At 41.0% G+C, this 24,631-nt stretch overlaps 5 protein-coding genes across 6 annotated transcripts; 3 read left to right on the top strand and 2 right to left on the bottom strand.

The window, feature by feature from the left end:
• Positions 1–230: 230 nt before the first annotated feature.
• Positions 231–3,562, bottom strand: LOC110052729 (uncharacterized). Its single transcript, XM_020758889.2, has 4 exons — positions 3,374–3,562; positions 2,407–2,488; positions 2,139–2,254; positions 231–1,489 (listed from the first exon to the last, which is right to left on the bottom strand). The coding sequence occupies exons 1-4, from the start codon at positions 3,407–3,409 to the stop codon at positions 1,256–1,258; spliced, it is 468 nt and encodes a 155-aa protein (XP_020614548.1). The 5' UTR covers positions 3,410–3,562; the 3' UTR covers positions 231–1,255.
• A 1,087-nt stretch (positions 3,563–4,649) lies between these two features.
• Positions 4,650–7,547, top strand: LOC110052703 (uncharacterized). The gene is made up of 4 exons (XM_020758863.2): positions 4,650–4,764; positions 5,567–5,645; positions 6,391–6,509; positions 6,965–7,547. Exons 1-4 carry the CDS (start codon positions 4,729–4,731, stop codon positions 7,178–7,180), a joined length of 450 nt encoding a protein of 149 aa, XP_020614522.1. The 5' UTR covers positions 4,650–4,728; the 3' UTR covers positions 7,181–7,547.
• An 85-nt stretch (positions 7,548–7,632) lies between these two features.
• Positions 7,633–11,251, top strand: LOC149118711 (uncharacterized). The gene is made up of 4 exons (XM_089271485.1): positions 7,633–7,961; positions 8,341–8,428; positions 9,159–9,265; positions 10,813–11,251. The coding sequence occupies exons 1-4, from the start codon at positions 7,923–7,925 to the stop codon at positions 11,116–11,118; spliced, it is 540 nt and encodes a 179-aa protein (XP_089127611.1). The 5' UTR covers positions 7,633–7,922; the 3' UTR covers positions 11,119–11,251.
• Positions 11,252–12,628: 1,377 nt separating this feature from the next.
• On the bottom strand, positions 12,629–24,622 carry LOC110052834 (uncharacterized). Of its 2 annotated transcripts, none has more exons than XM_020759024.2 (5): positions 24,411–24,622; positions 19,055–19,236; positions 16,039–16,117; positions 15,444–15,589; positions 12,629–13,172 (listed from the first exon to the last, which is right to left on the bottom strand). In XM_020759024.2, the coding sequence occupies exons 2-5, from the start codon at positions 19,088–19,090 to the stop codon at positions 12,924–12,926; spliced, it is 510 nt and encodes a 169-aa protein (XP_020614683.1). In that variant the 5' UTR covers positions 19,091–19,236; positions 24,411–24,622; the 3' UTR covers positions 12,629–12,923. The 2 variants fall into 2 exon arrangements, with proteins under 2 accessions (XP_020614683.1, XP_020614682.1); XM_020759023.2 differs by lacking the exon at positions 24,411–24,622 and adding an exon at positions 20,517–20,630.
• Positions 20,705–24,324, top strand: LOC110052836 (uncharacterized). Its single transcript, XM_089271521.1, has 4 exons — positions 20,705–20,923; positions 21,643–21,724; positions 22,537–22,646; positions 23,037–24,324. Exons 1-4 carry the CDS (start codon positions 20,885–20,887, stop codon positions 23,286–23,288), a joined length of 483 nt encoding a protein of 160 aa, XP_089127647.1. The 5' UTR covers positions 20,705–20,884; the 3' UTR covers positions 23,289–24,324.
• Positions 24,623–24,631: the final 9 nt, after the last annotated feature.

The raw sequence follows: 24,631 nt of genomic DNA, 5'->3' as shown, positions 1-24,631 counted from the left end.
AAGGAAGTATCCCGGATGTGCGTAGGACACTACTTAGCATTCGTATATCGAGTTATGGATGCACGCGGGAAGTTTGGAGAGCACGAGAGAAGCGTAAAAGTTGCTCGAGGTGCAGCCGAGAGCAACTCTTGCTTCTTGAGTGCTCTCCAAACTTCCCAAGTGCATTCATAACACGAAATATGCACAGCTAAAAACATGAACCAATTCTTTTATAACATAGCGACCACAACTTGGGCACTAAAACATGTTTTATTTGTGATTGACTACAAAGTTCTCACAATGCACGATGAAGGAAAACAAAGGATCCCATTGCCTGGTTAAAAACACGCCACAGTCAACTGAGTCTGGTTTCTAAACTTGGCAATGAAAGATTCGCTTGCGGAGGCAAACAAATGATACCCAATGAAAATGAAGGCAAAAGTCAAAATACTCAAAAGATCTTAACAAAAGTCAAAAGTTGAAGGCTCGAAACCGTCAGGGTTTGGATTGTTCAGCCCACATTGCCGACACTTTACAAAAAGAGCTCGCAACTAAACTCGACGGAAATCTTGCAGCTAAAATGAAACTGCACACGTTATGTTATTTACGCACGGCCGTGCGTAAATGGAAATTTTTACCAGATAGGACCAGCGCGCGCGCTATGTTATAAAAAGTTCCGATAACAAGTTAGATTCGCTTACTCAGTTTATTTCCATCCTTTCTAACTCTTTTTACTCATGATTATGGACGTGTTCTCTCAGCCTTATTGTGATACAGATGGTACCAAGAGGAGTTCAGATGGTACCTATTTTCCCGATTGGTAATTAACGGTTAAATTGTTTTAAAAGCATACATTGAACGGCTAATCCTGTTTTTCGAACCAGTTCTATACTGTGTAAAACGGCACTTTATCGTAAAACGATAGCTTTTGAAAACAAATCCTCTTTGTTCCAAACCCTTGTTTTATCTTAATAAGGAGACAAAATATACATTCTTTTCTCTTCTTGACGTAAATCAAATCTCTCAAATATCATCACACTTGAATTATTGTCATTTCACGACATGCAGTATGTAAGTATACACCAATCGGGGTTAACTGGATATTTCGATCGTTTACTGCTTCTGCTCAGCACAATCTCGGCTGTTTCCTGTTCTCTGTCTGGCGACGGCCGTTCTCATGAATATTTCCGTTGCATATTACAAGCCGCTGAAAAAACCGCGTTTCCAGCTATTCTTAAGGGTTTATTCTGAGATTTGCCCTCAAACTCCTTTTTCTTCACTCCGTCTGTAACTCCAGCCACATAATATTCTGAACGAATATCCTTCGGTTTATTTCTCTGAGAGCATTTGGCAACCTACTCAAGAGCTGTGCTGATACAATTTTCCCCATATTTGGTTGCTGTTTCAGCCTCGTGGAGCGATTCATCTGCATCCGAGGATATCGTTTTCTTCTTTTGCTTTTGTCTGAATTCTTTCGCCGTGCTGATCGTCTGCGTGTCGCGGTCAGGTTCTGGGAGAAACAACAGAAACGCATTAAGTTGAAATTTCGACTTTTATCAGCGGATTTTTTGTTTAATTTTAAAGAGCTTTTGTTTTACCATGCAGCTTAGTTTTCTTCATGCTGGCCTTAATTGCAAGCACACAACACATCAAACGGCATAACTACTAGAAATGATCATGTCTCATCTATCACTCTGGCAAAATATACAAACAGGAAAGGGTGGGGACCCGGGGTGGGGATTGGGAGTATCAGATGCTTGTTGTCACGCCTGTCTCTATATTGTTCTCGACTGGGAGGCAACCTGTACATTTTATGGTTGTAGTGTTTCTCGTGTCAGAGCGTTCACCGCCAGGTTTCCTGCAACAATTTGCCAACTACACTCAGTCTAGCCAAGAGACTATGGCAGTCTCTTCGTCTGGTACGTAACTGCGCAGAATAACGATCAGTCCGGGAGCTCAGGTTGTACCCAGTAGTTCTCCCTCTACATTCTGACAGCGGCTGACTAAATAAGAAGGACGCGAACACTGATGACAAGACACTCCAACCGGCGTCTGGCGACCATGCAGTCACCAAGTTGGGCGTTCCAACCATTAGAAACTGCGCGTTAACAAAGTCAACAAACAACAAACTTTAAACATAAAGTTCAGCTGCTCAATACCATTGGATTGCTGACTGAATGCGAAGGAATGCAGTTACTCCCCTTTGGTCCGTTTTCTACAGCTTTTCTCTTCATTTTCTTAGTTTCCAGACGAGAATACAGTTTGGCGCGGTATTCTGTTTTAAGTATAAAATCAATAAGCAAAGTTCAGACAAATAGAGTGACTCATGGAAATAAAATGATCACTGAAGAGATCATGCCATTCTCCAACGATATGATTTTGAAATGCATTACGCGAGATGCCATCAGATCAGCCAAACATGTTTACCTGAAAATCTTTTGCCACTAATGAAACGGCTTGCTTCTTCAAACACGTGACCACAAACACATGCTCGTGACAATTCAGTCATCTACAGAAAAATAACGCTGTATGAATTGGAATCTAACGGAGGGCGCCAACCCCCCCCATCCCCCCCCCCCCCAAAAAAAAAACCTCACGAAATTAAGACGGTTGGTCGTTTTTGAGCCGTCTCAATTTAGCCTTGTTTTTATTTGATTTATTTACCCCTCTTTGGTGATTTGTTACCTGTGGAATTTATTGTTAGTTTAAATCTAAGGTAGTTTTGTTCATCTCAACTGAGCTAACGTTTATCGTGACATGGTATAGATCTTTCCACTTGTGACCCTACTTGACAGCCAAAACACATGTACCGTCACCATATGTGACGGGGCAACTACAAATCGCCTCGTTAATGATTCAGATCGATCGACTTGGACCTTGCGCCTGGATAGGAAACTCGGAGAATTTCACGCAAAAAGTCAGCATGATCTTGCATTGTTATGCAATCATTGCCGCTTTTCGGCTGTAGGTTTACTTAAAACATATATTGCTGAGCTCGTAATTTTTCAAAAAAAAAACAAGCTGATTCAGCAGGGCTATAATCACGATTCTATTATATTTGTTCTTCCTTCTTCATGGAAAACTGATCGAATCTGCTTCTAAAAGAAATAGACCATGAAATTCGATTCGAAATTCGCACATATAATGATATATAGTACAGAAAACCCGCATCACAAATAATAGCTGCATTGGTACTCGCTACGGTAAACGTAATGATCAAATCAAGCCTTTCTGTTAGTTTCTTTTCATGGAAATGATGCAATGTTTATGTGACTCATGCAAAGTAAAATCTAGTGGCTTTATGAACAGAACACCTCGGGATACTGTGTGACCATGGGTAAAATTCGTGTATAAAGGACGAAATCTATTGTAAACAATCCAAACGTTAACTCACCAAATGATTGCAGGCCAAGCACTGTTGAAGGACCATTTTTCAGTTGGTTTTATTGCCTGTATGATCTTTTACACTTCCTTAACGACGGATACTGCGCCAGTGCTGCAGTTTGTTTTGAAAGTCTTTTAATAATGAATGTGCATAAACGAAACGGTCCGTGACGTCACATTTAAAATTAGCATTACTGTGTGACACTGAGATCTTGCCAAATTTGTGCGCGGTCGCGACACTCGGAATCAATACTCAATCATGTTGCCTGGGGTGGGGAAACATGAACCATTTCAAAATCACCCTTAAAAGGAATTTTCCCTTTATCACGTGGAAAACTCGCTTAACAATTGACATAGTATTGAACAAAACTTGTTTCACTGTGTTCTTATTTTATTCACCTGGTTTTGGCATCACTGATTATTAATTTTCGAAGGTCATCATCACAATTTCTTAATATCTCTGGTCTTTCGAACCGAATTGATATCAGTAATTTTAGCTAATTTTCTTTGATAAAAAAAGGATGGGGGCTTTTAGGTGGCTGCCTCGGATGAAGACCATTCATGACGTGGCATGCGCCAGTGTCCGACTTTAAAAGCAGTTTTTTACTCCCAGATCACTATAACTTTTCAATTTGAGCAATAATAAAATGGTGTTATGATGTGACCTTAATATTGTGATTCAGGCCAGATGATTCACTAAACAAGTAGGGTGGATGGGGGTCCACCAGGGGGGAAGGTTAACAGGTACTTTCTCCTTTTTTACTTTGTGTTTTTTCCTCTCTGTTTAAGAACTGGCGAAATAGATTTGCTGAGAAACGAGCCTTAAGTAAAGAAAAATAATTATAACCGTTCTGACATAATTTTATGGAATTTCACCAAGGGGAACGGGTTAACATAAGAAGTTTGCTTTTAGTGGCCACACTGACGTAATAAAATATCGGAAAGCTCGGAAAGGTTCTGCTAGGAATTGTTGCGAACACTGAAAATTTAAAAACTTAATCCGTGCGTGAGTTTCGCTAAAGCACGTGAAGTTTTCAAATGTATTTCTACCTTAGTGATGATGTATATATAGGGAAAAGCTCAAATCTTCTTTAGGAAGGAAGACCCTGTACTGTATATGATAAATCAGACATATTCCTACCTATATTTATTAGAGAAAAACTAAAATAATTGCGGTTGAAATTGTAAAATTGTCCCAACCAATCAGCTGAACTGAACGTGACTACACGTTGTGTGATGTCCACGTGACATACCACTCCAATACAAGTGCTTCAAATAAGGTTGCATGAACAACATCCTTCCTTTAACTTCTGCACCAGGCACAGCAAAACACCAGCCGGCGTTAAAACTACATAAGCTACCAGTATGGTTCTTAGACAGTGCCTTGCTTGTAACACCACGGTGAGTTCTCAGGGAGAATGAGTTTAAAAAGCGCTGAATATACATTTGTGTTCTCCAAGTCGCTTTGGAGTTTAAATCTCTGCATTGATATACGTAATAGTCACGAGTGTGCTTGTGTTCTTCGTATCCGAGTCACAGTTGAAATTGGGACGGTGATTTCGAAGGTCGAGGGTTTGGAAGACTGGCTGATCTGAGAGTCAAAGAAGTATCAGTCGTATTTTCCATGCAATCTAGACTTCTATTTGGGATGTTTTCGCCCCGTGATTGTTTTAAAACAGCCATTGTTACGTGAACATCATCTAGACACTGTCGTGCTTTTGTGCGAGAGCTTGAATAATTACACCGATTTTGAAACCTTAGTTACCTAATACTTAGGAGTAATAGACTTCAACAGCTCAAACGCCTTTAGTAAGTCATTGTCGTCCCAACACGCTGAACGACTTTAATACCGATGACTCATCGATACTCTTTGTAACAGTGATGTGTAAGGCTGCGCGACTTTGAAATGAATTTCAGTATTCTCATTCGGTTACATATCACCAGTCCGGCCTTGTTTTTGCGACGGAGCAAAAGAAAAATCTCAGTGTTTCTTGTAAGCGAGAAACTATTATGATGTCTTCAGAAATTGCAGGTTTCTTCAAAGGTCTATCGTTATTCAAAACAGTTCGGTAGTTAGTTGTCGTTCAGATTCGGAATATACATGTTTAGGGTAGTGTTTCTCTCAAACTGATCTGTAACTACAGCTTAAAGCTTAAATACGAGAGATGATTTAAGACATGTTTATTTTTCTGTTTACTGTTAGGTTTTAGGAACTTTGCAGATTTGCACCTGTGGCCACGTGTTTGAGGATATTCGTCAGATTGGAGGCAAGAGATTTTCAGGTAGTGTTATGTAAGCAACAATTATAAAATAAGCCGGGTACAGGTAGATACTGCGTGCCCTGTACAAACTGTGGTAGAATCTGCAATGAACTCTTTATATCCAAGAAAAAGCTCACCAAAAATAATTTTGTCTTTGTACTTTGTGCCCTGGTCTGGACGTTTTGTTCCTTCTTTCTCTGCAGCGACCCGTTGCTGTTGCTTTGCTTCTGAGGCATTTCTTAAGGACAAAAGGAGATGAAAACCCCTAGTTATCATGTGTGTATGACAAGCTGAACCTTGCTGTGTAGTGCATGATGCGCTCAGAACGTGCAGCGGCGGCTGAAACACTTGCCTTTAGTTGGCGTGCGGTGTGAGACAACTGTACACACTCTTGACAACCAGTCCGCAGAGCCGCTTGTCCCTCTTAGCCGGGGGGCCTTGGGACAAGGAGAAGTTGGCCCCGGAGACAAATGATTTGATTGGCTAGTAGATTCCTGGACTAAGATTAACCAATAGGCCATTTCTGAGTTGCCTTTTTCCTGTTGTTTCTGTCCGCCTACATCAATCAAACTCGTCTTCATATGACAGGTTTTGCACAAAGACTCGTTTTGAAACAGAGGCACAAGGTAACTCGGAAAGTTGTGATTGACAGAGAAAGTCATCACTCACGGATAAATTAGCTGATACGAAATACTAGGCTTTCACTTTTCTTTCGGGTCCTTGTTTTGTGAAATGATCTTTTCCATAACGCCTCCATTTTCTCTAGAATATCGTGCAAGTCTTTACACGAGACTGGAAGCCAAACGATCGAAACCCACTGAAGAGAACAAAGCTAATAGACCTAGTAGTGACTCGGATTCAACTGATGGTGACAGCGAGAAGCAGGTAATGTGGTGTGACAGTACATGTCACGCCAAACGCTTCCGGGTATATGTTATGACCGCTGCAAATGTTTACAAATGCAAACAGCTTGTCAGATATATGAACGTGACGCCGGAACGTTTCTTTTTCCCTCCCGTTTATATGACTATATTGGCTAGGATAAGTAGAAGATAAGAACCAGTCGAGCCGTAACGTCCGTAGAATTCTCCTGTACAGTCGTCCCAATTAATGCACTTTACGCTTCTTTTACTTTATGAGGACAGGTTATTTACAACAGGGCTGAACGGCTCTCAGCTCCTCTCTCTTCTTCTTTCTTTCCGCTTTCTCTTCGCCCCGTCTTCGACTAGAGAACCTGTTCACAGGCTAGTAAAAAGGCCAAACCTTTATTTCTACCCGGAAAACTTTCCTATACCCACGTTAGATGACATCAAACCGTTTGTCATTTCTTTTTGTCTCAGATCGTTGTAAAGCCTAAAAAGAGCCGTCCAACCCTGCCCTCTTCCAGGACACCTAGAAGAACCAAAGGAAAAAGAAAGAAAGGAAATCTAAGGCTTACACAAGACAGTTACAGTGCTCTTTTTCAGTCCCCTGAAGATGAAGCCGCGCGATTTTCTCGAGCACTTCAAGAAATAAATCGCAGACTCATGGGACAGTCTATGGCATGGCTATTTTAGAACTCTCTCAAGACAAATGGAAGGAGATGGATCAGGATGATCGATCGATACACTTCTTAGAGCGTTGCTGTAAAGTGTGGTAAAAATGATAAGACAGTCTTGCCCAGGATGCAGGGAACATGCCGTGATCATATCCACAACATGTTATCAGTCTGCGAATATGACATTTGTTTATACGTTTATATTTTGCTCAAAAGAAATCAACTATACGATAGATTAATACTCAGTACATGGATTTGTCACCTGATATACTTGTTAGGAGTTTTCTTTGGCATTGTTCTTGTTCATAGAATACGAGTAAACATCTTTAAAACTAGGATGAGTCGTAAAAAAATAAAAGCATAAAGTAACTGTTATGAACACATCATCAATATCGTTGTATTATTTATCTATTTGTTTATTTTTTGCCGTAACATAATCACCGTCATAAGAGCCTTCCCGTGGCAAAACTACACCGATTTCCAAGGAGCCAGAAGAATCAATCATAATTGCGAAGAATCTCATCTCTTGATTGGTTGTTTCGTGTCACGCTCCTTCTTAGAGGGTTAACTCCTGATGTGACAGTCACGCTGACGTAAGATATCATGACGTCAGTGACTCACGCGCGTGGCGATGGCGCGATGACATTTTTTAACTGCTTCGTCTCATTCAATTTTTGGCTTTCGATCCTCTTATTGGTTTATTGTTAATGTTAGATTCTACAGGAACAAATTTGTGAGTTAAGGTGTTAAAGCACTCTGTCATGATTCAACGACAACAATGTGTGGCTTGTAATCTCATGGTAAGTCTTCTTTTTTTAAAGTTATTTGTCTTCCGAACGCCATATTTACTAACGTTAACGGTGGCTGAACTTTAAGCTTATATTTTAAACGTTAAACCGTTTTCATCTATTTTATGTACGAGTTTTACTAAGAAGCTCTGAAGGTCCTTTGCAATTAGAAAAATAGGTTCTTCACGAAAGATTGTGAATGCTGCTCTGATTTCGACTCGCGAACATGAGTGCATAATTTCACAGCACTTTCGAAATCCATCGTGGGTCATGGCCTCAATTTGCAGTTGGTCTTCCAATTCAACTTAAGTAGTCACTTGGTTGCAGACGTTCATGTATGATTGATTTTGGGTATTAAATCTTTTTTACCACTGTCAATATTTTTAAATAGATCCCCGCCTCGCATTCCACAGATGGTTCATGTACTTGTGGTCACGTCTTCACAGAGAAGAAACTAATTGGTGGAAAGAGATTTTCCGGTAAGTTCCCTGAGAGAGAATTGTGAAATTATGATCAATTATTTGTTTGCTTCTTCAATTTTCATTCTCTTTCGTTGAAGATTTTTTACATCGTTCGTTGGCTCAGTAGCACCCTGCGGTCGAAGCCTCTTTTTTAGTTTATGAGGATCTTTGAGAATGGGATTAACCGTGAAAGACCGCAGACGTGTGCGGGAGTTAATGAATGATCCATTGCTAAAGGCAGCTGAAAATATATGTGGCGCGTGAATTTTGTTAAAATTCATGCGTGAACAGAATCACAACCCCCACTCCCCTTTGCCACAATCTGATAAGGAGCCAAAATAAAGAAAAGGCTCTGTTACCGGTGTGGGCCATATCTCTTGGCCATGATCAGAAGATAAAAGTCTGAGCAGTTAAGAGCACTTATGAAACTTTCGTGGAAAAGAAGTTTACTTGGCCTGCCGAATTTTATTTCAGAGAGACCGTGCGGTGATTTGATAAATATGTGTTATTTGCCGCTGGGCCATGGGAGGTCCTGGAAAGTGAAAAATTCTTACCGGGCTCTTGAAAATACTACTGTAACCGTGGGCAGAGGTAGGGAAATCCGTACCGCGCTAAGAACCAATCACATTGCAGGATTAAATTACCCTGCCCTCTTGGAAAAGAAATAATGCAGTTATTGACTCAGTTAGCTGGGAACATCCTTGACTGTTGAACCATATTTTGTTGACCAATCTTTCTCTGTTTATAGAATACCGAGCAGAGTTGTACTCGAGGCTGGAAAACAGGAAACAGCGAGTTCTAATCAGAGAAAACAAACTACTCAGCGACAAAACTCAGCATAAACAGAGTTTTGAGGTAAAGATGTACATGCATCACCTAAAATGATTTCAAATCGGTCTCAAAAAAGTCGCGTGTGTTTCAAGTAGAGTTAGGTCCGATAAACTCCCCATAGTAAGATGGCAATAACTCTCAGCGTTCAACAAGAGACGATGATCGGAGAGAACATTTCTCAGTGCCCCATGATAATTTTATGGAGTCTATCATTAGTTTCCAAACATATGGCACTTTTTGTATTCATCACACTTTTGTGATAGGTTGTGGTACCTGTATCTTTCTTAAAATAGCCGTTGTCTATAAATAGCTTTCAAGCATTACTATTAAAAGCGACTCGCGAACTGGGTAAGGCCCGGTTCATACGTCGCATTTCTGCCGTGTCGAATTCAATTCAATTAAGTGCGGCAGAAATGCGACTGTGGATTCATACGTCGCACTTGTGTCGCACTTAATTCAGAATTTATACCGTCGGGTATGTCGGCCAGCGGAAAATGTTTTAAACGTAGAGTATTCAATATGGTGGACGAAAGTACTGAGCGACGAAGGACTTTAATTTTGCTAAAAATTGTCCGCCAATGGAACGAGAAGGAGAAGGCTGACAATGCAGCAGTATGTGTTGCAACATGTTCAGGTTGCATTGGGTCGAGAATGGCCAAGTTTCTTCTTTTTCTTTGGCAGGAACACATTTACGCATGCTCAATACATTAAGATAATGTATGCATTAGATTCGACACGGCAGAAATTCGACGTCTGAATCGGTGTCGCATTTCTGTCGGATAATGCGACAAGACCAGTCGAACGTGCGGCAGAAATGCGGCAGCCGATTCAGACGTCGAATTTCTGTCGAATTTAATTCGTTGAATTGAATTCGAGACGGCAGAAATGCGACGTATGAACCGGGCCTTAATCGTTCTCTTAGGCCCGGTTCAAACGTCGCATTTCTGCCGTGTCGAATTCAATTCAACGAATTAAATTCGACAGAAATTCGACGTCTGAATCGGCTGCCGCACTTCTGCCGCACGTTCGACTGGTCTTGTCGCATTATCCGACAGAAATGCGACACCGATTCAAACGTCGAATTTCTGCCGTGTCGAATCTAATTCATACATTATGTTAATGTATTGAGCATGCGTAAATTTGGTCCCATCAAAGAGAAAGAAGAAACTTGGCTATTCTCGACCCAATGCAACCTGAAAATACTGCAAAACAAACTGCTGCATTGTCAGCCTTCTCCTTCTCATTCCATTGGCGGACAACTTTTCGCAAAATTAAAGTCCTTCGTCCCTCAGTATCTCCGTCCGCCATATTGAATACTCTGCGTTTAAAACTTTTTCCGCTGACCGACATACCCGACAGTATTAATTCTGAATTAAATTCGACACAAGTGTGACGTATGAATCGACAGTCGCATTTCTGCCGCACTTAATTGAATTGAATTCGACACGGCAGAAATGCAACGTATGAACCGGGCCTTAGGTGATCTTGTCTTGCGTATCAGTCAAGGTTACCACTGTAGCTTTGACATTTGAAGTCAGTTTATAACCCTTTTCATTTTGCTTTCTCGAAAGAGTTCCCGTAGTCCGGACGCCACGGAACGCCCGAAATCTCCCAACAAGGAAAAAGTCCTGAAACGCAACATGATTCGAAAAACAAAAGAAACATTTGTTAAGCCCAAGACTATCATTCGAAGACAAGTCAACCAGCCTCATCACGTCATAAAGACCAAATGGATTGAGCCAACAGAAACTATTGCTTTACAAAATCTTATGCGAAGATTCCCCAGTGCTTTGAAAGAAATTAACAAACGTCTTGTCTCACAGAATTTATTGTGGGTTACGCTAAACAACCGGCGCCATCACGCCGTGAATCACTAAGCATCAAAAGAAACACTTATTTTGAACACATTTTACTATCACTTAAGTAACTACTGCTTAATACCAACAAGTCGAAAGATAACGAACGTGATTCAGCATACCATTTGAGAAATAAAACTCTTTTATACCCTTATTGGAGTAAGGCAGTATCCAATTTACCCTGTAATGAACAAGTTCTATTATTCTTTTAGGCCCCCGCTAAACCAGTATGCATTGCGCACCGACCAGCTTGGTCTTGGCCTCTCATGCCCGGTTGCCATGGACTTTCTAAAAGTCCTTTTCAATAATTCACGTCGCTCGAGATTACCCTCTCGCTTCGAGCGAGGGAGATGAATAAGCGATGGATTAAGCAAAAGTCGACTTGTGGCAAGTCTAGGTTGCCACCGCGTTGTTTAAAGATATTTTTCCCCAGGTAATAACATTCAACCTCATTCCCCTCATTCTCTTCTTTCCTCCCCCCTGGAGAGGGGCTGGAGAGGATGCCGGAGAGGGGGTGGGCAGAAGAGAGACCCTGGGAACGAGGTTGGATAACAACTTGAGCACACAGTTCTAACGGCAAAACGGTTTCAAGGGACTTCAACATAGTCGTGGCAAACAGATCACAAGCAATATTCATTCAATATGCAATACGTGTTGAAAAAACAAAAACTCATAATATACAACGTGGTTATTTTTTTTTTTTGACCTCCATTCGTACGTTTTTGATATTTTTTTCTTAATTTCTTTCATCAATCGTTCAACTCCTTATAGCATTTGTACGACACGTACATGGTTCAGCTTCACTAAGCTTCGCTGTCATGGCCCATCTGTGACGTTTTCTGGATCACTAAGGACGTTTGATAACGTAACGTCTGACTCGTACCCAGTTTATCCGGTTGGAAAAATAGGCGATCTAACCGAGGGCGTCTGGAGCGAGATCACGTTGCGCAGCGCGAGGAAAGTTCTGGGTATTGCCTGATTTCAAACCGAAAAGGACTGGGTACGATTCTTAAATCAGGGGATTAGCAATTATTGACCCACATAGTCATAAAGTGCAGACCAAGCTTTACAAAATCCCCAAGTTTGTTGTAAATAGACCCAATAGTAGGCAAGACACAGTCATTTGAAAACGTCAAAATTTACAAAGAAATGTATGGCCGTCCGGTCGCTGTGTCCGAATGACCAAACATTTCTTTGTTAATTTTGACGTTTTTAAATGGCTGTATCTCAGTCAAAACTAGCCTGATTAATACCAAACTCGGGGATTTTGTGAATCTCGGGGTGCTCTTTCTGACTATGTGGATCAATAGTTGCTTATCTCATAATTTACAGACTCGTACCTAGTCCTTTTCGGCTTGAAATCAGGCAATGAACGCAATCTTGCCAGCTGGTCGTCTATATATATTTCCTCGGGGACCCACTGGACACAGGTCAGCGGTAGTACGCATCATTCACTTCGTTTCACAACTTCGTGGGGGAAAACTTAAGGGAGAGTCGATTTCTAGTCAGATACTATGTCGTGAACGAGAAAACAAATTATCCAGTGGTTTTATTTGTAGCGATGAACTTCAACAGGTGTTTTAAACAATCGCCATGCCATGATTCTTGTCAACAGCGGTTTCAGAGATACCGCTCCATTTACGTTCATTTCATCAGTAAGGACACCGTCTTAACCGGAATGATCCCTCACGGAACTCGAAAAGAGACAGAATAAACTGATAGTTGTTCACAACAAATGATTTCAAACACAGATCAGCAACAACTACCAACAAGCATCTCCAACAGCTAGCCCATATCACGGCTTGTTGTCAAAATTCACCAACTTTTTAAAGTAAGGTTTTCCACACCAGATTCTGTGAGTGAATCTTTCTGTTGATTTCTTCCAGAGCTTTAGAGAGCCTGCGCAGTTCTTCAGGTGAGACTGCTTTATCATTGCTGGGTTGTACGTAAGAGTACGTCATTGTAGACGACTTACGGTCTCCTTTACTTGCAGAATACAGGCCTTTGACTCTGGGCTGAAACATCCTTTTCCTTGAGACTTCTGTTAACCCGCGAGCAGATGGCTCCTTCACAACCTGTAAATCGGTAATCAATCAGTCAATAAGGCAAGCAAGCAGGTTTTTCGAGAAACGCCCGTGTACACGCTAAAACTATTTTGATAATAGGCTTCCTTGGCTAATCTGATTTCCTTATTTACTATATTGCGTTGGTTTTTAAAAAGTGTCCAGTCTCTTGGATCATTAGATTTACTTGCTTTAATTTTTAGAATATCTCGATCATGCATTCGTTTCTTAGGCTCAAATGTAATCCATGGGGGCCCACGCGTCCGAACACGTATTGTTCCCAATGGAGCATGCTTATTACAGTAGATAGAAACGAGCATTTCCATTGTAGCCACATTTCATTGGGATTAGTTGAAGTGTATATCTGATCCCGACATTGAGACGCAATATCGTTTCGAAAATTTATTCGATAGAATTTTCGAAAGTTCCTATAGGTACAAGGAGTACAACTACATCAAGGAGTACATCATGGAGTACAGAACTTCGCTGCTCGCATAGTTTCCGGGACGAGGAAGTTTGATCACGTAACGCCAGCCCTGAAAAACCTGAGATGGATACCAGTTAAGTTCCACCTGTATCTAAGAGACGCCATCTTGGCATTTAAATCTATGACAGGTCAAGTACCAAACCACCTCAGTTCAAATTTTATATCCAGAGAGAACATTAGCGGTCGGACAACCAGATCATCTACCCAGCTTACTTAATATACCGCTTTTTAAAACGAAGTCGGGACAGAGATCTTTGTATTACAGAACTGTAACTTTGTGGAATGCTTTGAAACCCCATTTAAAATCAAGTGAATCTCTTATCATTTTAAACGTAAAATAAAAGCCATCCTCTTAAATCAATTTTTAATGTCATAAATTTTACATGTAAATAGTTTTTCAATAATTGTTTATCGCTAATCTGTGATTTTTTTTAAAATTATCTTTATCATCGTCTCTGAAAAGCCCCCATGGGGAGTTGACAATAAAATTTGTATTGTGTATAGCATGTGCCCACCAGACATTCCATTGATGTATAATTTTCGATAAGCAAAACCTATGCTATGGTCGCTAATACTGACATGACGGACCCCCGAACACACAACTTTATCTGGACAATTAGTGTAGATTACATCAATTAAAGTTGCAGACGTCGGAGTTATTCTGGCTGGTTCATTTATAAGTTGCTGTAGTCCATATATATCGGCGATAGTCTTAGGGACTCTGAGAATAAACTAAATGTTCCATTGCCGCGAACAAACTATTATAAAAATAGCTTTAGCCATAGTGGCGCCATTCTTTGGAAGAGTCTTCCATGTGTCTTAAGAAAAGCAGAGTGCCTGAGGCAGTTTAAATGCCTACTCAAAAGAGATGTATAAAGCACGGCATTCGCGGAAAGCAGCTTTCTTATTTAGTTATTCTAATTATATTAGATATTAGGAATTGGATATATTTGTAGTTTTAACCGTATTGAAATAAAGATTATGTATGTATGTAGCAAGCAGTCCGTCCGTCCGTCCCGCCCGCCCACACGCCCGCCCGCCCGCCAGCCAGCCCCGGCGCCAGCCAGCTAGCCCACCAGCCCGCCAGCCCGCCAGCCCGCCAGCCCGCCAGCCCGCCAGCCCGCCAGCCCGCCAGCCCGCCAGCCCGCCAGCCCGCCAGCCCGCCAGCCCGCCAGCCCGCCAGCCCGCCAGCCCGCCAGCCCGCCAGCCCGCCAGCCCGCCAGCCCGCCAGCCCGCCAGCCCGCCAGCCCGCCAGCCCGCCAGCCCGCCAGCCCGCCAGCCCGCCAGCCCGCCAGCCCGCCAGCCCGCCAGCCCGCCAGCCCGCCAGCCCGCCAGCCAACCAGCCAGCCAGCCAGCCAGCCAGCCAGCCAGTCAGCCAGCCAGCCAGCCAGTCAATCAGTCAGTCAGTCAGTCAGTCAGTCAGTCAGTCAGTCAGTCAGTCAGTCAGTCAGTCACGTAATCAGACGGCGGTCGGTCGCTCAGCTTAAACTTTCCTTGGATGGGTTGCTCAGCTCTTCCCTAGCGTTTGTCAGGTTTCTCCATCGGTGTGCCGGTACACATTGATGCTCTGGAGTCTCCCGGGTAAAGAGAGAAGGGTAAGAGTAAAGTGTCTGTGCCGAGGTACACAACACTAACTTGCCGGGATTTAAGCTGCAATTTTCCATCCGGAGACCACCCAGGTGAAACTAACTACAAGTCCACCGCGCCAACCGTACCCAGCATGAATCACGAAAAGTAGTATTTACAAAAATATATAGACAAAATAGTTTCTTTTCTCTCGAGTTATCTAAATTTACCTCCTTATTCGATCCTTTGTTGTCCTCGTCCCGCACGTTATTGTTTTGGTCCGTAGGCGTCACCTCGTTTACAAATGGCGTATTTTCCTTTGACAAGGCTTTCATTCGTTTGCTTTCCAGTCGCCAGTACAACTCGGCGCGATATTCTAAAAAAAGGAATAAAAAAAGGAATAAAAAAAAGGAATAAGCCCTAAAATTATGTATTAACGTAATTCCAGCTGGACTAGGACATTTATCATGCAAGAGATGATGGAATCCTTACTATTTAGCCAAAAAAATTCGGAAATTTCGGTTGAAAGTCAAATGGAGCAGTTGAAATTTTCCGGGAAAACCGTTCGGAAATTGTAGACTACCTCCAGAGGTGGTCCTCTATTTCCGTTCGGATCGGAACGGTGCAAATTTCCTTACCATTTCGAACATTTTCCAGTTTCCAATCTCTAATCAGTCGAAGGCAATAACGCCGAGAAATCGAATTGCAAATGGTATTAGCGCCATCTCGTTCGGTTGGTTTGCTGATTTTGGATAATTCCTTACCATTATTAACCGGTCATCCCAACAGATTTATTCTGACAAGTGGTAGGCACCCGATGTTTACCTGAAAATCTCTTCCCTGCAATTTGTCTGACGTCTTCGAACACGTGACCACACTGACATGACTTGCTTGATCTGGGAACCTGTTGGTTGGTGGAGGAGAGACTGGAGTGAAAACACAAAACGCAAGCATCCAAACTATACGGGCTAAGCGCTTACTCCAATTTTCCGCCGGGAGACGAGGGTTTGTATGAGTTTTCTTCATTGATTTAAAAGCTCTTTGCACTTTTAAACTGTAGCTAATGGGGTGTGTGAAAATTAGGTTAATTAGACACAGTACCACGAGATTTGTTCTAATTAACCAGCTTCTCTAATGGATTTTTACCGCGATGACCTCCTGGGTCACGTCTGAAATAATTACTGCGCCTTTCAATAACATGCGGACTCTAAAATTCAAAGCTCAACTGACAAATGCGTTTTTCGCGACCGTCAATCAAATGTTTGGCGGCTCCTCCCAGCTTCCGACTACTGCCGAGCGCGCGGTAATGAAATCGTTGAGCACAGTTCAGACAACGAAACAGTGCCCGACAGTAGTCGGAAGCTGGGAGGAGCTGCCGAACATTTGATTGACGGTAGCGAAAAACGCATTTGTCGGTTGAGCTCTGAATTTTAGAGTCCGCATGTTATTGAAAGGCACAGTAATTTGACGAAATTAAAAACTCCTCGTGGCGGAGAGACTTAAAAATGATTAAGCCCGGTCCTCACTTGCGACACAAGCATAAACATAATAAGTGTTCATCTTATGCATATGCTGATATCGGTATTGTGTTCAGTGAGGACATGGTTGGTATGAGCATAAAATGTTGGCTCATTGGCTCAAGTCTTTCACCCATGCTTATGCTTATGCCAACATGTAAGCATAAGAAAAACTTCAAGGTTTTGATATTCTTATACTTATGCTTTTGTCGCGGCCGTCCTCACTGGCGCATAAGCTGATCCGTGTGAACGAACTTGGACAAGGGTTTTTTTTTAGTGCCTCTCATAATGCGTTTCAGTATAAAGCCGGGGCGCAAGACAGATTCTACCACTTTTCCTTTTTATTATCTTGTTAATAGCCCTTAGACCTATCAATATTTCTCAATATGAGTACCATGAGTACAATATGAGTATAATACGAGTACCGTGACAGACAATCAGTATAAAAAAATGACCGTTTTTATACTTGAGGGGCATAATCCGTCTAATCCTAACTCTAAGTGGCATAATCCGTACAGGCAGATTTTGCGTCTGCTGTTATATCAAGATGCGTCTTATGTCAAAACGGGATCAGCTATCGAAAGTACTAAACCTTCAGTTCGTCGTTCAAAATGTACAAAATCAGATAGTTAGTCTTGACGAATCATCCATGTACTGTCCAACTTTTTTATTCTGACACGCATAACCATACGGGGGCATAGTTTTTCTGTCTGATGCTCTTCTTTGCTCAAGGAGGGAAATTATCCGGTGTAGACAAGTTCGTCTCCTAGGCCCCGTCCATGCTACGCCGGAGAAATCTGAAAACGGCGTTTTTACGCATCGAGGGTGTTCCGTTCACACTATGCCGGAGAAATTTCAAAACGCAGTAATCACTGGTCATTTTGGATTTGTGCGGGAGGAAACTCGAGCAGGGAAATCCCGTGATTATCGTGAAGTCCTCGTTTTCGAAAAGCTCCATTTTCAAAATGTTTCCGTTCACACTAAAACGTACAGCCCGCGTTTTCATCTTCTCCGGTTTGAAGAGCCTTTTCGAAAAGATTCGTTTTCGTGACAGTTTAGTGTGAACGGTAGGCCTAACCGTGGAAATAAAGCTTCGTTCTCAATTTCTCTCATGTAGTGTGGACGGGGCGTTAGTTCGTCTTTAAGGACGTGCTATGGAAGCAGATAGTTCATCTTGAAGTGCAATCAACGGCTTACTATCCATCAATTTCTTCAGTCGCAAGTGTGTTAAATTCCGAACCAATTCTCGCTCGCAGTCCCTCGCCTACAAGCACGCGCTTCAGTTTTGTTTTCCAGTCTTTATTCTTGAGGACTTTGGATAATTCGCCCTAGTTTATTTGACAAGTCAGTGATTTCGGAGTGAAGTCAACTGGAATAATGTTTTCTTCGGCCTGGAACCAAGGTACAACCGCTATCATAGTTACTGATCACGTTAATTGAACTGCGAGCACTAAACACTGAAGGTCCAGGCATGATGTTCTAATGAAATGAGGAAACGGACAGAAGAATCTTCACGATTTCTAAGAATAAACCACAATAACTAAGATCTTGTCTCGGGCTAAACAAATTAGCATTCGGTTTCTTGGATACTTAGGTAGGAAGGCGAAAAAACTGATTCATTTCTTATCTTAACTCATTCAGTTTCTCAGATGAAGAGCAACTCAAGCTTGCCTTTAGTAATTAAGGATGTAATTCCCTTGATGTTCATTCACTTTTGCAGTAAAAGTATGACGTAACCATCGAAGATATTTGAAGGATAAACTAAACAAGATATCAGAACCTTCAGCTTCGACAAACAGCCACGAATCGTAACTTTATTGGAGTATCTTCTTCCGACATCACTTAAGTCATAACCTCTCTTAAGCGCGGCCAACTTTTAGACTAAATATAGACTCGGAGTCCACGCGCGACAGCTGTCCGCTTCACTTTCTAGCACGCGTCTTTGCTTCTACAATTTCGGCGCGTTTAATCCGTAAAAACAGCATAAATTACATTGCCCAATATTCATGAATCCGTGCTTGTTAACCCTGTAATCTCAGTGGCAGAATCAATATCTTGCCAGCAAACGACAAATTTGTTACGCGCAGCACATGATGTACCTGTATAATGAATGCAATTTGTTGTTTTGTTGTAAAATCAAATGAAGTGAATAAAAAATTGGATGCGATGTCCGTAAGTTTCCGCGAAGAGCAAAATTGTAAGGCGCCGTCAAGTTGGCAGTTTTCGACAGACAAGCAGAAGCACATGTATTTAAAATCAGTCGACAGTGGAAAATTGTACATGTTAAACAGTATAAAACGATTTTCAAGACACGCTCTACTCACCACTGCGTTGCAAGCTAAACACTGTTGAACAGACATGGCAAGAATGTTCCCAACTCGACTGCGTTCGAAACCACCGTGTAGTTTCGTGAAAGTTCAACGTGTCGTTGGTGTTTCAAGTCGGCCGTGGTTTGACCCGAGTCTGTCTTTGCGTGGATCAGGCAGTAACACAACATATGACGTCACTGTACTGAAAACAACGCACGGATTTAGCACAATCCCTTAAAAAACATGTCAATGAAAATTCAAATGCAGATAGGTCAACTGCGCGAAATAATATGGCACATGATACGTGTCCGTTAAATAAGGGCCAACCAAGCAAGGCATTTTCTTTGGCAATAATTTCTTTTCAAACTTTGTTACTTCAAACCGAACATGAAGCTATGAAATTTAGTCAGTTTTAACGTCCATCTCACACTCACATCTAGACTAGATATTTTGTTGCCCTGGTAGCTCTAGTTGCTGTCACCGCCATGAAACCAAGTGAGCGCAACAACAGAAATTAAACAAAAGAGCTAGAATTGGAGATTGCTAGAATTCTTATGACCAAAAGATAAGATCTTTTGCCAAATGGTAACACTTTTAAACTTGTTAAAATTTCCCTTCCTACAGTAATAATCAGTTTTTTTTCCATATCGCACCAGGTGCCTCATTATATTTTCACGAAAAACCCCTCAGGCGTTTAGTAACGATAGGGGTTTATGGATAGCTCCAATATTATTTCACATTTCTGGTCAGCAGACATGTCTTTTATACTAGTCTAATTTAGTTCTTCTGGTCAATATTTTTTAACCTTGGCCTATACTTGACAATTTTCTCTACCTCGTCTGCCTGTCTGGCTATGAATCAGTACAAAAGAAAAGGTAAAATAACTTTTGGAAAGCAAACGTAATTGCCGGGAAATTCGTGTTAAACCGACCTAAACTGAAACAAGTTGAACTATCCTATTCTAGATTGAAACGAACCCCGGCTTCCAGAGCAGACTATTGAAATCTCTCGGGATCATGTTTTTCTTTGAGTTTTAGAAGAAACGTAAAACCTCTCTAATTAATTTATAATTATTCTATTAAGACAACGTAACTAACGTTTATTGCCACGTAACTCGGCTGACCGCAATACAGTACTTGGGCTATAATGATAGTCGATAAACTGGCAAACCTATAGTGCTGCTCAAAGGATGTTTGACAACTGATTCGACTCTTTTGCCATCAGTGATTTACTTCAGCGGCCGAAGTAGTTCGTGAAAACCTTGCGCATGTACGTTCTAAGTCCTTAATGTAACCTAGCTGCTTAGTAGAATTCTAGTGGAGTCGAAAGATCAGCTGTGAGCTGTGAGCTGATAATTAAACAAGTCCAGCACCTCAAAGAACTGAGCACAATGACAGCATCTGCCAAAGTGTAACAATATTACAAAATTCTTTCATAAAACTAGCCAACTATACCATAACATTTGTGGTTGTCTTACTTTGTCTAAAGGTCCTTTCGTTTCCAATCTACATACTGACACGCACGTGTGTTCAATTCAGCGTGGAAAAATCCTAATCTTTCTTGACCACAATGCTGAGTCTGACCTTCCCATTCCACAAAGTTTCGATCTCACATATCTTGGAATGTCAAGCACTCCGCTGCCATCATTTCTTGATTGTTAACATAACATTCCTCGTCATGGTGAAGATGCTTATTGTTTTATTTAAGCGTGATGTCACACCGCCAACGCCTGCCGCGATCGTGCATATTGCATTCCTCTGAAACCCTTGAATGATATAAATAGTAGGAAATCGTGACTGACATCGAAATACCAGTTTCTGAGGTGGCAAGGAAACCAGCTGAGACATGATACCACATCAGCAATGCCTTGCATGTAACACTTTGGTAAGTACAAACGCTGTACTAATATTTCGTTTAACGTACTAAGCAGATCTTTAAAAGGCTTGAGTGTTGGGTTCATATTGCTTTGATCTTCATTTAACTCGGTCTTTACATTCCAAATGTGCAATCATGAGATACCAACGCTCACTGTTCATTGCCTCTGGACTTGAAGCTCAGTCACTTTTTTGACTAATGATTGGGAACGTCTTCAGCTGTCGTTTCTTTATCGCATTTTATCAAGATTTATTCAGCTGTGGTCAACAGCCAACATTTTATCTATTAGCAACGATAGAATAGTGAAGCGTTGTGATAACGTTTAAGGGAGTGAATGTGAAACCAGGTCAGCGCCTCATTGAGTTTGGTTCAGTTTCTTCTCTTTCCAAGTTCAGTGTTCTAACTTCAATCCAATAAAGAAGATTGAAAACCTTAGTATCTCTAAAACCAAGCATAGATGAGTAGTATCTAATAATGGCGTTTGTAATTTTAGACGGTTCTCCAAAATAAAACTCAAATACACTGATTTACAAGTAGTATGGTAATATCAGTTTGCAGAGTCTAATTGATGTGCGTTCAGGATATTTCTATGTGAGCTATTTGAAGCAATGTACTTACTCGCTCTCACGAATATAAAATCGTTCTTTTTGAACAAAAAACCCCTAGCTATTTCCAGATTTAGCTGACATTGCTTCAGCTAACAAACATGTTATCGCCCCGAATTCCAGATGACTACACCGTTAAAGTCCTGCGTATGTGGTCACGTGCTCGACGATACACGCCGTTTTGTTCGTGGAAAACGCTTTACAGGTAAAGTGCTTCTCAACGGTAGACTCACAGGCAATGGTCAACATCAGCTGTCTTATAGACGATGTTGCTATTACTAGTCGGGTAGATAGCAAAAAAGGATCCGAGGAGGATCGCACGGTCGAAGAAATTTTTAATTTTTGGTGTCAGTTACATCTTTCGGCCTAAACTATTGGACCTTAGTAGTGGTTACTTACCAAGCAGTAGTGATCAAGTTGTTACTGATATTTCTGTAGCATGTAATGGCACTGAATTCAAACAGGAAGATGACGGAAATAAATAATCTAATAATCTCAGCGACTTGATCTAACGTTGCTTTGGACCTCACGTACAGGATCAGCGGAAGTGCTTGGAAAGTGATCAAAATGGTTGTTATGAGAGTTTTCAGTGTTCCTGAGTTCAAGTGAGGTTGATTTGACATTGTCTAAATCCTTGAAAATCGTCTCCTGTCCCTAAATCACTGACTCAGGATAACATTAATTTACCCAAATATACAAAACTTGAAATACAGTCATATCAAGTTTTCAAAGTTAACCAATCATAAACAATATCATAAAATCATAAAAGCCTGAGATAAATTTGTTTCTAAATTTACTTCTCCTTTCTGGTTGCTAGATTCTTACAACTGTCTGGTCCATTTATTCGTTGTATTTGGGTAGCTATTCTCCTAGGGATTTTTGGATAGGCTCAGTTAGATTTGTTGGCATATCAACTTCACCCCCAAAACAACCTCATAACTGAGGTAGCTTAATTCGCCACACCCATTTTCTTCTATTTATAACCATTCATTTACGACATTCTTTCGTTTCCATCAGAATACCGCGCGAAGATGTATTCTCGATTGGAAAATAAAAGAATAACGAGGAAAGTGAGGGAAAACGGAAGTAGGAAAAACAGGCTGCCAGAATCATTTCAAGAACGCAAGGTGAGATCAATGATGTACGTAATTCTATTTACAGACCGGAAGAGCAAGTAAACGTAAAATATGGCTCCACCCTTGTGCGCAATTGAACAAGGGATTAACCATTGTATTTCATTAGTTTACGCATCATTATTTAGTTGGAATGCTTTGTATGTATTTTGTATCGCTTCTTATGTACTGGGACACGAGGACTGAACAGAACTATGACCAGCTATACATTTGTATTAAAGGGTAAGATAAATAGAAAGAAGAGAGTGATAGTGATATGCTTGGATATGTTACACCTCACTGTAACACCAGGCCCATTAGTAGCTAGGCAATCGTTTTCTTCGTTCATCTTGTGCAAAATTGTAAATTAGTCAAACGAAAAACCAAATATTTTTTCGTTTATAGAACCAATCAACAGACAAAAACAGCACGAGTACAAGTTTGAAGCCTATACGACAGCCAAACCACAAAAACAGAAGAAGACGAAGGAGATTTGCCCCTTTGCAGAAAAACCTGTCTTCCACCTCGACAGTGCAGCAACAAGGCAACAAAAGCGTTGAAGTTCCATCTGAACTGTTATCAAGATTTCCCAGAGCGCTCCAGGAAATAAACTTAAGAATAATGGAACAGAACTTTATGTGGTTCTTGTTATCATGATTGGACTAGAGGGATACTCAAATGCAAGCGAATCCTGCAAAAGTCATAATTCGTAGCTTGTAATTAATCAACGAGGATCGTCTTGAAAGATAGTCTGAGGATTTCTCTGTTCACCCAAAGCCGTCTCTGAGGAGATGACGATAGAACGGGCTAACATTTTGAGGATATCCCTCGCTATTTTGTCATTGGACAGTAAGAGTTGAAAGCCCAAAATAGCATCTGTCTCGAAACAGGAAATTGTAGACTCTTTGTTGAAACTTAACTACAGGAAGCGAGAAACGCAATGGAACGTTTCCTTGGTATTATCAGGTTTGTCAGATTTACGAAGAGTTATGACTGAGCAATAGAATTGAATTAATCAACACTTTTGACTTTGATATAAATGATATTTTGCCACATTTATTCCCTTTAAAATTATTTACTGTCACACTGTAATTATATACGGCCAATAATGTCAATAATACTATATAAATATTACAGTTTCAGAATATTCAACTTCCTGCATCCTTTGGAAGACACTCAACTCAGTTGTTTACACATTTTAAGTCAAAACTGACATTATTATTCATTCAGCTTTGTTAGAAACTACAACAAATGACGCAGAAAGTTGATTTTTCTATCTTAGATGTAGATCAATTTTCCTAGTTTTGTTATCAATTTGACAATTAATCGGCCAAATTAAGTCATTTTCTCCGAAAAACCTGAAAACTAAAACTTAGCTCCATTTCTTGTTCATGGAAGCCTCTTTCCCCCTTTTCCCCCGTCGTCATAGCATGCGTTTCCTGTTTGTAAACTGCCCGACGAGCATGTTTCGTTTTGCCATTGTGATGTTTTCTAAAGCCGAGTTTCAGTCCCCCGAAGTCTAAAATCTGCATAAATTTCAATGCATAATACATAACAATTTACTTCACCTCCGTGCGGCTTAGACATCCACACCAAATGGCATGCATGCAAACAAGCACCAAAATAAAATGTGCTGAAATAAAACTTCGCTCAGCGAAAAACTAATGGAAATAAAGCTTGTTTTAAAACTGATCATGCACCAGAAATGTGTTTACTGTTCACTATAGCGGAAAAACTCAACCGCTGTTGTTGAAACGCGATATGAAATATATAACCTACCACACTCCGCTTTGTTGCAGTTTGACCGAAGCCCTCCAAACTCTCAATAATAGGATCCCTGGAAACCTTTAAAAATAATTCTGTCTCGCCGTATATAGATATATTTTCTGTCTTCTTTTTCGTTTTGTTTTGCCTTAGCTCCTTTCATCAAAACGCAGGTATTAGCAATCTGCTAAACATATTCGTCTTTTTGCGATTGGGTGCATCACAATGGGGCTATC

The sequence above is a fragment of the Orbicella faveolata genome, unplaced genomic scaffold (genome assembly GCF_042242905.1).
Source record: "Orbicella faveolata isolate gen_17 unplaced genomic scaffold, um_ofav_v1 contig_1, whole genome shotgun sequence".
Taxonomy (NCBI): Eukaryota; Metazoa; Cnidaria; class Anthozoa; order Scleractinia; family Merulinidae; genus Orbicella; species Orbicella faveolata.
This window is presented reverse-complemented; position numbering and strand designations above follow the sequence as displayed.